Source organism: Heloderma suspectum, chromosome 5 (assembly GCF_057233095.1).
Source record: "Heloderma suspectum isolate Gila_16-S chromosome 5, 16-S_ref, whole genome shotgun sequence".
Classification (NCBI taxonomy): Eukaryota; Metazoa; Chordata; class Lepidosauria; order Squamata; family Helodermatidae; genus Heloderma; species Heloderma suspectum.
Genome location: NC_139462.1, coordinates 66,580,351 through 66,593,029, shown reverse-complemented (window position 1 = coordinate 66,593,029; position 12,679 = coordinate 66,580,351). Strand labels below are relative to the sequence as shown.

Here is a 12,679-nt window from a genome sequence, read left to right as displayed (position 1 = left end):
TAATTATGTTAAAGGAAGCTAGCTTTGACTGGGATCCTCAGTCTCAACAGTAGTTGAATAGCTATCTGGAAGCATGGATTGTGAAAAAATGAAGCCATTTCTTCCAGCTATTACTGTAAGGACAAAACATCAACATCCTTAAACTGCAGATCCTAACTAAAAATGCCCGTTCACGGTATAAACACTGCAGACTAACAAAGGTTCCCTGTACTCCTTGCACTGCTATCTTTCATATTCCAGCTTTTCTTTAGGCCCAAGCTAGATGTCCAAAGCCCCTTTTGGATAAAAGACTACCCCAACATAAATGCAAATGGGGCAGACATGCAAACATAAGTGTGGCTGTCCTGCACATCTAGCTTGAGCCTTATTTCTCCAAGTCCTGTGCATTGTCTTTTATATGTTTGAGTGTTTACCTGTGTTCCTGCCATCCTATGGTTTTATTAATGGTTCCTTCTCTCTCCTGTATACCAGCTTCGATTGAAATGTACTTACTCCCTGCCCCCTCCACTCCACCCCACACCCCCAGCAACCCAAACCCAAGGCTGATCATCTCACACAGAACTGTTCATGTCCTGGCTAGTCTTGATGCAGTCTGCTGTTAACTCCAAATGCCCTAGGCCCTCCCTTTCCACTGAAGAAGCCAATAAGCTTGCCAACTTTTTTTTCTGGCAGAGCTCCTGCATCTGACAAAAGTATCTCTCACAAATGCAGGTAGAAATCCCATACTCCAGCTCAACCTGTTCCCACCATGGAGATTCAAGGATGGGATAAACGTTACCTGTTATGCATGTATTAAAAGGTACAAAAGCTCTGACAGAGGAAAAAAAAGTAATAACCCTAAGATCCACCAGGCATATCCAGTTGTCTGGACTGCAGGACAAACAAGCCACACGTGTCTTATAATTACATTTTTAGAAAGTTGCCACCTTCGAACTGGAATCACCACCACCAACAGAACAAGAAATGTCAGTCACCATTGGAGCAATATTTAGGGAAATGTAAAATTAGGGAGAAAGTCAGCTGGGGGAAGCACAGCAAGAAGGCAAAGGAGCAAGGGTAAACTTGCCAGCATCTGCTTAAATTCTCCAGGCTGCATCCAAAATAAAACAATGTGCAGTTTGGAGGTCCACCCTTTTCTCTCTCCAAAATGAGAGCATTCTTGGAAACAGCCACATCTTAAGTTTTCTGCTTCGTGGAGTTACTTATTCACAATGCTCAAATTCTTTGTACAACAAGTTCATAATAGACAGGCTTTTGGAAACGGTGACAACACAAGCCCACAGACTTCTTTCACTTAAGACAATACATTCTAGAAGCTTGTCGTACATATATATCTGTCACAATTTAGATATAAAATCACACTTCCAGGGAGCTCAGGGTGACATATATGGAACTATTCCATTTTATTCTCAGAAGCCTATGTGGCAGGTTAGGAAATTGTGACCTGCCCAGGTCCACCCAATGAGCTTGCTAGATATTGCAAAGTTGACCCCAAGTGTAACCAGTACTTCTGTCAATTAGCCCGCATTGGCTGACACTACAGTCTGGGTAAAATTGACTGAAACAATGAAATCCCACGGAAATGTGGAAAGCAGAGGTGCACAACTGTTTTGGCCTGAAGGCCACATCTGACAGTGCCAGGGGGCTGCATGCACATGCACATGCCTGCATGCACACATGCATCCACATTCATTTGAGCTAGGATTAGGTCACAGTCAAGATCTAACTGATTGCCATATTTGGAATCACAAAGGAATTCTCCCCTAAGTCAGATAGGCTGTTTCCGTGGTATTCTGCCTTTCTTTATCTGTATTTGGCTAGGCTAATACAGAGCTATTGTTCCAAGTACAATTCTTACACTATATATGATTGATTCATTTGTTGACTTGATTTATGAGAGGATGGTTCTTTCCAAGTCTGTGATTTACAAGCAGGTGGTTGGAGAAGTCTATGTAATACAAACAAGACCTGAATACAACATCTTTAGGTATGTAATTATTTATAGTAGCTTAATTTGGCTGTTAGCATCTATACCAATAAGAGAATATTGTTGGATTTTGGACCATGCCTGGCTTGGTAGGTTTAAATATCTGATCTGCCACAGCTTCAGTAGAGATTACTTGAACCAAGTCATGTTCAGCCTCAGTTCCTGTAAATGAAAGTGACTACATAGTTTTTAGTACTGAGGTGAAGAGTAACAAGACAAAGGTTTTAAAAACACCTTTGTACAAAAGTCTTATGTAAATTAATTATTATGAGATTGTTTGTTTAAGTCTCCAGTTGAAAGCTCACTAATTTCCAAAAAGATACAAGTCAGTGTTTTTATTATTATGCTCCATATCACAGATGGCTTGGTGTGGGACACAAAAGTCAAAAGATTATGCATCTTCAGGGTGAGGAGAGGCCATTACACTTGCAAAGTCAGCATGCACACAGTTTTAGTCACTCTAGCCACACCATTAAAGCCTCCAAGCACAAAGAGGTTTGTTTTCTTGGTTGGGCTCAGATGAGTCAGATGCCACTGCTAGTTCAAATTGTTCTGGGTGTGGCTCAGCAATTCCTCAAAGGCTGAACAAAGTATAAAGGTTTTAACACTTGCTGAGCTGAACTGGTATCTCTGAATACTGACACAGAGGGGCTTGGTGTTTTTTTGAGGAGGCATCTTCCTGGTCTATGCATAAGGCATGAATTCGGTTGCATGTGGGCAACACACTTTAACATATATCATCTTAAAAAACGACTACACTGAAATTTGTTGGTATGCTAGAAGAATATTAAGGGTTAATTCAAATGTACCACTTCCAACTGCAGATCGGGGACCCACATGTTTGAGAGCTTCCTTGTGTAAAAAAAAGAAGAAAAAAAAGCCAAATCTCCCTGTATATGAAAAGCTTGCATATCAGGCAGAAATAGCCCCTCCCCCCCTTGAGGCATGTTGTTAGAACTCTAATTAGGGAATATCATGTCTCCAGTGATGTGGGGTGGAAAATTTTCCAGTGCTTAATTTTGACAGAAAAAAATATGCTTTATGCATTTATTAATAAAAATGAATATATGTCAATTGCAAATATAATGGTAGGCAAGCTTGGGAGTTTCAAAGTTGTAATTAATGTCTTTCAGGTGATTTTCCTTCACAAGTATGTGAGACGATACATATATGTCATTGAAATACACACACACACACACACACACACACACAAAGTCAGGGCCAGAAATATTGGAACAAGGATAACTGTTTTGGCAGTTGGCCTCTGTACACCACCACACTGAAGTTGAAAGGAAACACACCCAGATGGGAGTGAAGTCAGGACTTTCAGCTGTAATTTGACAAAAGTGGAGCACTAACCATTCAGGAAGGACAGCCAGTGGCATACACACACACCCATCCTTGGTGGCTCATAAGTAATGGAACGAATGGCTGACATACCCCATGACCAATCAAGCAGATAAAAGGCCTGGAGGTGGTTTTGAGTGTTACATTTGCATTTGGTAGCTGTTCACTGGAACTCCCAACATGAGGTCCAAAGAGGTGTCCATGAGAGTGAAGGAGGCCATCATTAGGCTGAGGAAACAAAATAAACCCATCAGAGAGATAGCAAAAGCAGTGGGAGTGGCCAATACAACAGTTTGGAACATCCTGAAAAAGAAGGAATTAACTGGCAAGCTCAGCAACAGCAAAAGGCCTGGAAGACCACGGAAGACAACTAAAGGGGATGACCGCAGAATTCTGCTCATGCTGACGAGGAATCCTTTCACAACATCTAGCCAGGTCAAGAACGCTCTTGAGGAGGTAGGCATGCCATTCTCAACATCGACAGTCAAGAGACAGCTTCATGAATGTAAATACAGAGCTTCACAACAAGGTACAAACCACTGGTAACGCTCAAGAACCCACAGGCCAGATTAGCCTTTGCCAGCAAACACCTAAAACAGCCTGCCCAGTTCTGGAATAAGATTCTTTGGACTGATGAGACCAAGATTAACTTGCACCAGAATGATGGGAAGAGAAAAGTATGGAGAAGGAAAGGAACAGCTCATGATCCAAAGCATGCCACATCATCTGTCAAACATGGTGGAGGCAGTGTTATGGCATGGGCATGTATGGCTGCCAATGGAACCGGGTCACTGGTGTTTATTCACGACCTGACTGCTGATAAAAGCAGCAGGATGAATTCTGAAGTGTATAGGGCTATACTTTCTGCTCAGATTCAGCCGAATGCTGCCGCACTGATAGGACGCCGCTTCATATTGCAGATGGATCATGACCCAAAACATACAGCAAAAGCTACCCAACAGTTTCTCAAGGCAAAGAAGTGGGATGTTCTTCAATGGCCAAGTCAGTCGCCTGATCTCAGCCCAACAGAGCATGCTTTTCACTTACTGAAGACAAGACTGAAGACAGAAAGACCCACAAACAAGCAGCAGCTGAAGGCAGCTACGGTAAAGGCCCGGCAAAGCATCTCAAGGGAGGAAACTCAGCATTTGGTCACGTCCATAGGTTCCAGACTTCAGGCAGTCATTGACTGCAAAGGATTTTCATCCAGCTATTAAAGGCGATCCTTCAGTTTAAAATGATGTTAGTTTGTTCCATTACTTATGAGCCACCAACGATGGGTGTGTGTGTATGCCACTGGCTGTCCTTCCTGAATGGTTAGTGCCCCACTTTTGTCAACCCCCTTGAATTACAGCTGAAAGTCCTGACTTCCCTCCCATCTGGGTGTGTTTCCTTTCAACTTCAATGTGGTGGTATACAGAGGCCAACTGCCAAAACAGTTATCCTTGTTCCAATATTTCTGGCCCTGACTGTATATGTCTCAGAGTGAAATGGAACTAATAAATAGTGACAGCGAAACTGAAGATGCCCCAACAATCTCAGTGGAAGACAGCTGAACTCTGTGGTCACGCAGTTCTTTGGGATCCTAAAATTAGTGGGGCTGTTCACACAACATGACAGCCCATCTTGGGTTATTTAACCCATAGTGAGGTTGCAGCACACACAGGATGTGTGCAGCCGCCATTTTGAATATACAATCCCCAGTCAGCGAGTGTTGTGGTGTGCGAATCTGGCAAGGGTGGATTATGTGAACCCTCGTATAAACCATGATCTGTTTAACCCTTGCATAACCTACACTTACTGGGTTCACATGACATGATAACCCCCAAGTGGGGGTTGGATATGCACTATGGCACCAGCCCTGCAACATGTTATCCAAACCTGGTACCTTTGTTTTTTCTTAAATTTAAACAATGTAAGGGAAGTACATACTATTGTCTTAAAATTGTACAAATATTCCATAAAAATTTCTACGTAATATAATATTTCAATCACATTAAGTAGGCTTTATTCCCTCCCCCCCCCCCCCAGTATTTCAGGTCAAATACTTGTGATGTATTGGGCTAAAAATTAAAATGGGGTACTTTTTTAGCTTTGTTTACTAAATACAAGTAAAATAAACATGCTAAATTAGATCTGTCTAGGGAAATTTGTGATCCTCCAGATGTTTTTGTCTACAGTTCCCATCAGCTCTAGCCAGCATAATCAATAGCGAGGGATGACGGGAGATTTAGCCAAAACTTCTGGAGGGCCACAAGTTGCCCATCCCTGCTCTAGGGATGGGCAAACTTTTCTATGCAAATGACCCCAATTCAAAATTTTCTGGAAAACTCAGATCACTGGGTGCCCTGAGACCCTGTTTGAATTAGAAATATCAATGGGTGTAAGTTAGAGGTTTATCAGTAACATTTATCAAATATCAAATATTAAATATATAAGATGAAAACTAGCATTTTAAGAAGAAATGGGAAAAAGATCCAACTCAACCTATTCCACAAAATGAATGGGTATGGATTTGAAAAAATGTTCCACCTAGTCTGATTTCAGTTTCAATGGTATCTTACACTTCCTAGGATATCTCTAATTTATAATATAAGATACAATGTGTATTGGCAGTGTTCTACATCACCTACTGATTTGTTTCATATGTTCTGGGCATGTCTAGTTATCAATCAAATCTGGAGAGGGGTGAACAAGATATCTGATTAAATTACAGACCACTCTTTACCAGTAGATCCCAACATGGTTATACCATGTTATTTGAAGAATATAGTACCAGAATTTGATTTAGAGCTAGTAATTACTTTATAAACAGCAGGTAAGATATATATATATATAGCCATTAATTGGGAAAAATAATTCTCTCCTTTCATAATGGTATTTAAAGATATCTCATATTGCAGTCATGTGTCAGATTACTTATTATTTGAGAAACCAAAGGGGAGGTAATACTGAGAGACTCATGAGAAAGTGTAACATATTGAATTATAATTTTCAGCTATTCAACCTTCTGTATTTTTTTTCTTTGTTGTGAATAGCGGTACAAATAATTTATTCGTACAAATTATTGTACAAATAATTTATAGTTTGAAGATATTATAGGAATTATTTTTATTAAATTTGTACATTTTGTGTATTTTGCATATTTGTAAAAATATAAAAAGCATATGAGATGGCAGAAGATGCATTATAGTGATAGCATAGCATTTCAGAGGAGGGCCCAAAATATGAATTCATATATTTCAGAAAAGAATTGCAATCATCTGAAGCCTCATCAGAGCATTTTATAATTCTGCAAACCATGTTCAGATGAGGGGTACAATTAAGTTACTTTTCTGAAAAATTAAGACTGTGAGCCTGCAGACAGTACCTATCCTTTTAAAATTCATTTTGTGCACTTCTTTGTTATAGAGCACTATATCCGTATTATGATAGGGCACTATATCCATGTTATGATAACAATATCCTCCTCATGCATAACGGATTAGTAAATAGTACATATAACTTGAACTTTGCATAACAGGATACTAACATACATAAGCAGTTCTATTTATTAAAAATTAATACAATGCAGATTAACTCCTGCACACACACAAAGCCTATTACAATTTTAACTCTAGCACTCTCAATCTGACATGTCCCAGGAAGAGAAGTTGTTATTTACATCTGCATATGTTATGCACGTTTTCACATATACTCAGTAGGGCACCAGAAGAATTAAGTGTGTGGTAGCTTACAGGAAGGTAATCTCATGGAGACCAAAAAGAAAAAGGGGAGCCTATTTTCTAAAGCGTATTTTTCTCCAACTTTTCTAGAAGTCAGTCCCATTCTACAGGTCAGTCATTTGCTGCAAGACTAATTGAATTCATTCCATATGATTCTTTAAGATTCCATTTACTGAAAGGAGCCTGTGCATCCGTGTATTTTTCCACTACAAAGAACCACTAATGCAAAAACCTAATTACTAAAACAAGTTAGCTTAAGATAGCAATGGTGATGGTGTACTTCACCAGCCAGGACTGGAGAAAATACAAGTCTGAGATCGTTTTCCAAAGACAGGAATATTTTGCTTTAATAATTCTTTCAATGAAGAATAAGCTAATTGTGTTAAAGGACTAGTATGGATGTGATGCCTTTTTGTTCCTTCACCATAGTAGGAGATGAAGAACAGTCCATGGGATTGTGCACTTTCTACCCTTCCTTCCATCCCCCTCTAAGGCATAAACTCAGTTTACTGAAAGGAGACCATACATCACTTTATTCCTCCACCCACCCAGCCCTTAGCCATAGTTCACCGTGCAGATATGTATGCATCTATGTTAACCGTAGCTAAGGCTACAAAGGCCGCACAACCTAGAATCCATATGATAATCACAGTTAAGGCTACAAGGGTGAACTAATCACCTAAAATCTATAGCCAGTTTCAAGCCCTTCAAAACAACACCATGGTTGCAAAATGCTGGGAGTTGTAGGATTTTTTTTCTGTCTAAACTTGCATAGAATTGCACCTTTAAGTGCTATTAAATTAACAGCTTGAAAAGGATGTTTCAGTCTTAAGCACTAGGTTACACATAGGACTCAGAGCAATTCTGAAAGTCTTTGCACCAAAGAATGGCTTAATCATATTTGCAACAAAATATTTCACAGAAACGGTCAGCAGGTCAAAATTATATATTTTTAAAAGGTTTACAATCATAAGCATATAGTCTCAACTGATACAAGAGTGGAAAGGGGGGGGGGGAAGAGCAATGTTATTTGGGAGTAGGCTGCCATCCCTATGTCCACCTCGGATATGTGGCAAATAGAATATCAACTCTGAATTACCTGATTCTGCAGTTCCTCCAGTTTAAGTTTTCTTGCGTGAAGAGCTTTACTTGGAAAAGCCCAAAAATAATTGGAAGTCCCAATCCTATCAGTGTCCACCATACCATCATCAACTAAGCTCTGTAAGACCTCCTTTACTGACATAGCAGCTGTCAAAGAAACAAACACTGTATTATTTTTTTTAAATGGAGGTGGGGAGAGTTGACTACTTATTGGAACATATGAGCACCTAACAAGAACCTGATGATTTTCTTGCTTTTTGGACACTTCCACATAAATCCTGTAAAGTTCTGCCAGTCACTACAGAATACCAGGTTCTAAGTAAGTACAGAATAGCAGGAAGAAGTATAGTTGCATGTGGATCTCTACCGTAAGTCGACAGCATGAAAGTCACCATTTAGGAGGAAAGTGGTTGTATGAAGTATTCCTAAAAGACTGATGTAAGTGTAAAGACTCTTGTGAAAAAGGCAGATTCCATGTTGGGATTGTAGGAAAGGAATCAAGCACAAAAGAGGTCAAGATCTTAATGCCTTTATTCAAATCTTTCGTGCGACCACATTTGGAATTCTAGGTACAGTTCTGGTCACTTCAAATGAAATGTGAAAGAACACTGTTTTTAAACACTGTTTTATACTTTCCCATAAGTATACCAACACTATCAAGATGAACTGAACAAGTTTTATTTATTTCGGTATCTAGTCCTTCCCACCTCTCGAAATCATGGCTTGTGACAATTTCTAAAATTTATCAGTCAAAAAGAAATCTACATGACAGCTGCACACAGTGAAAACTTAACTCTGGTCTTCAAAGCCAGCCCAAAGTAAAATGTCATTTTGTATATCTAGATCATACTCACACTCTATAGCAAATCTGCAGTGTAAAGAAATTACAGCACTCTAGGGAAACTGCTGAGAATGCCTCTCTATGCATCCTGCTTTCTATAGTTGGCACACAGATGACATAACCAAGGAGTACATTAATTTGGTATATTGTGAAAGAACATGGTATAGGGCTAGTCTCTTCAGTAGATAAGTCCCAAACAATTATATGCAACATACTTTTCATTCCTAAAAAAGGTTACAGAGTTTAGTTTTGTAAGCTATTACTTATTGCAGAAATATCCCTTTTGTAAAAATAATCACTTGTCTGGATAAGGGGGGGGGGTCCTCCGCTCCCCCTTTGTGACCCATTTTCAACATTTCCAGAAATACAAGATTTTAATTGTATATCACTAACTGACTGCAAGGAAAGTCTACATCCAGGTAGAATCAGGGTATTATATATAAATTGCGTAAGAAGGAGCTCCCTATTCTATTAGGACGTTAACGATAGCAGCAAGGTCAACAGAATTTGCTTCTCTTATCCTCCACCAGTCTACTGCACATTACAGTAAGAGGAGGCACTGATATAGTTACTTACAGAATTGCTATGAGGATCATACCTCCAAAATCCCTAAGAAGAATGGGGGTGCTTCCAGACTAGTCTTTTATTGTGCAATCACACTACCTCATTCACAGAATGTTACTGGGGGATCCAGACAACATTTGTAGCCCTCCCATGTTTTTCTGCTGCTGCTTCTATCTTTTTTCTTACTAGAAAAAATCCATTAAGGAAGAAAAGATGGAATGCTTTTTGATTGTTAGTGCTGGAAGCCCTCCATCTGGATACATCCTAGGAATGTTTGGAAGATCTGAAGACCTTACAAAACAGTTTGCTCTTATGGTAAAGACTTGGTGGAAAACAAGTCTAGGTACTCACTGATTCCTTTCTCTTTGGGAGCAATTTTCTCGATGTCTTTTAACTGGAATACATCTTTCTGTTTCCAAAGACAGAGAGGGAGAGAGAGAGAGAAAGAAAGGAAAACAAGCACACCATCGCTGTAATCATAGTTAAATGCAAAGCATCCAATGCACTCCGGAATTACTTCCTCAGCGAAGAGGGCTTTGTGGTTTTAAGCTCAACAGTCATGACTCAATAGTCTTACAACTTACCTAAGATACTCTACCACATCACCACTTTCACATGTGAGAGGTGGAAGCTCTTAGACTGATTAGCTCTTTGACTAATTCCACACCCGTTTCTTTCTTACAGCAAGCAGAATATCCCCAATAATTCTCTGAAACCACCTCAGATATCTGTGGTCATGTAGACAAGTGCTAAATTCTTTTGGTGTCCACATGCCAATAACTGTGTAAACTAGCCTTCCTGAACTTGATGTGCTGGGACTACAACTCCCAGTGCATATGTGTTGGGACTACAATTCCCATAATTCCCAGTCAACATGGGAGTTGTAGTCCAACACATCTAGAGGGTACCTGGTTGAGGAACACTGGTGTAAAGTACTGGACAAGTTACACTGAACTGTCCCAACCTTTTAAATATATTTAACACCATAAGGACATCTCTGCATTTTCATTTTCTCTTTTGCCCTGTCTACAGATTTATGAGCCGTTCCATCCTTCCATTGCCAAACCCCAGGTTGTGTGCACATTTACCCAACTCTTAGCGTTTGCTATTTCTCTGCTCTGCCTTCTGCTACTGAATGCAGGACAGGTGGGAGGAGACAAAACAGAAAGGGCTGAGTAAAGCAAAGAGAGTTTGGAGTTCCTTCACATTACAGTAAATGGGAGAAACCTCACTGAAAGGGCTATGTCCCTCTCTGTCCTAGGACTACGTGTAGTGTGTGTGTGTGTGTGTGAGAGTGGGGGGGGGGCAGGATTATATAAATTATCATCTAAACCACACTACTACAGGAATCTCTCTGATTGGGATTAAAAGCAATCTGCCTTATGGCTCTAATTTTTTCCAAACCCCACACATCTATGGGTGGGGCATGGGCAACTGACAAAGAACACAAGATCCTTGACAAGGACTATCCTGCTTCTCCTCTGCCTGTCATGTCTTCTCCCACAGGAGAACAGGCAATATTCCCTCTCCAAGGGATATTCCACTCACCTTTCCAAAAGTAATGGTTGTCTTTGGCCTATTTCCTTACAGAGGTATCAAAGAGGAAATGTTCAGGAGTTATTCTGCCCAGTTATGTTGTATGTTCTAACTCAGGAATGCAGAACAGTGGCTCTCCAGATGTTGTTGGGCTGAAACTTCCATCAGCCCTAGGCAGCATAGCCAATGGTGAGGGATGATGGGAGTTGCACTCCAGCAATGTCTGGAGTGCCACATGTTCCCCATCCCCGTTCTAACTAGTTAGAGGAAAAGCACTAGGGCGACTGATGGACACTTTCCATTTTTTAAAAACCTAATACAATTTAACATACATTTTCAATAGATTAAATAAGGTAAATATTTTAGGTTACTGGTATTGAGGTTTTTGCTTTTCCACAATGGCTTATGATCCATCTCACCTCAAGTGCACCTGTAGCCAGCTCCAATATTTTTGGTTACAGAATTGGAGGCAGGGAGTGTGGCTGAGTTTTAGATTTTGCTTCAGAAGTGTCTGCATCTACTTTAACCCCAGTTATTCAATGGGGTCTGGTTGCTGCACTTCTTCCCCTCCCCACACAGGTATACTTTTGAACAATATATATCCAAGTTTGCTCATTTCTGTTTTACATCTCAGCTAGAAAAATGAAGGTCTTTAGATATAATTCTAGAAGGAACTGTTACTACACTACAGCAGCCTGTATGCAAATGTCTAAAAAGCACCTAATATGCACAAACATCAGCAAGGATTACAGAAACTGGGAAGTCAAATTTGGTATTTCCTCATATTAATTGCTATAAGATTTGGAAGTACAGCACTACACTAAATATTGAACTTCTTTTACTTGGCACACGGTGGTCAAGAACTGTGTTTACCCAGGCAGGACTGAAAATGTAAGTGCAAACTACTCAGTGCTGTTTCCACCATACCCTTTGCCAGAAACTGAACAATCCAGCAGAATACATGCCCCTCACATGCAATAAATGAAGAGCAAAATACAGCTAAAATATTCAAAGTTCTTGGCTAGAAAGGTGCTTGAATAAGCTGAGACATAAACAAACACTTTGCTCCATGCATGCAAACTCTTTGCTCCTCCTTTCACAACACTAACAAAGAAATCTTCAATTAACCATAGGTTCCCATTTTATCCAAACCAGGAAACTGGTTAAATGGAGAATTGCATCTCACAGAAAGGGGCTGCATGTGCAAGGAAAAGGCTCATTCCTATAATGGCTTATTAAGCCAAGATATGATTGTTTGGATCCACTCAAAGCTTTCAGAGATCACTTGGAAAATCTTAGTAAAAAGCCAAATTATGTGACCATGATTGTCAAACATACAATCAGCCCAATTTAAGAAGTGTCCCTCATGCCCAAAGAAACATGCAAGTCAAAAGCTCTCATGGTGTTTTTGGCAGGCCAGCAATCTGTGCAACCTGACTGTACATTCCTAGATCCTCTCTGACATCCTGGAAGCTTCTGGGACAAACATTCAGTTTGCAGCAAATGCCTCTGAGCCAGGCCTGACAAGCTCGCTTGGCAACTGCATGTTTTCAGTTCAGGCTCAATATGTGCTCACAG

General features: G+C 40.1%; 1 protein-coding gene across 1 annotated transcript in view; it reads right to left on the bottom strand.

Annotated features, from left to right (window-relative positions):
* The window catches only part of TRIM2 (tripartite motif containing 2), a 126,002-nt gene that overhangs the window by 29,867 nt on the left and 83,456 nt on the right, over positions 1-12,679 (bottom strand). The window contains exons 13-14 of the mRNA XM_084856295.1: positions 9,917-9,974; positions 8,159-8,307 (exon numbers count right to left, since the gene is read on the bottom strand). Coding sequence (XP_084712421.1) covers positions 8,159-8,307; positions 9,917-9,974 — 207 coding nt within the window. The remainder of the gene's footprint in view (positions 1-8,158; positions 8,308-9,916; positions 9,975-12,679) is intronic.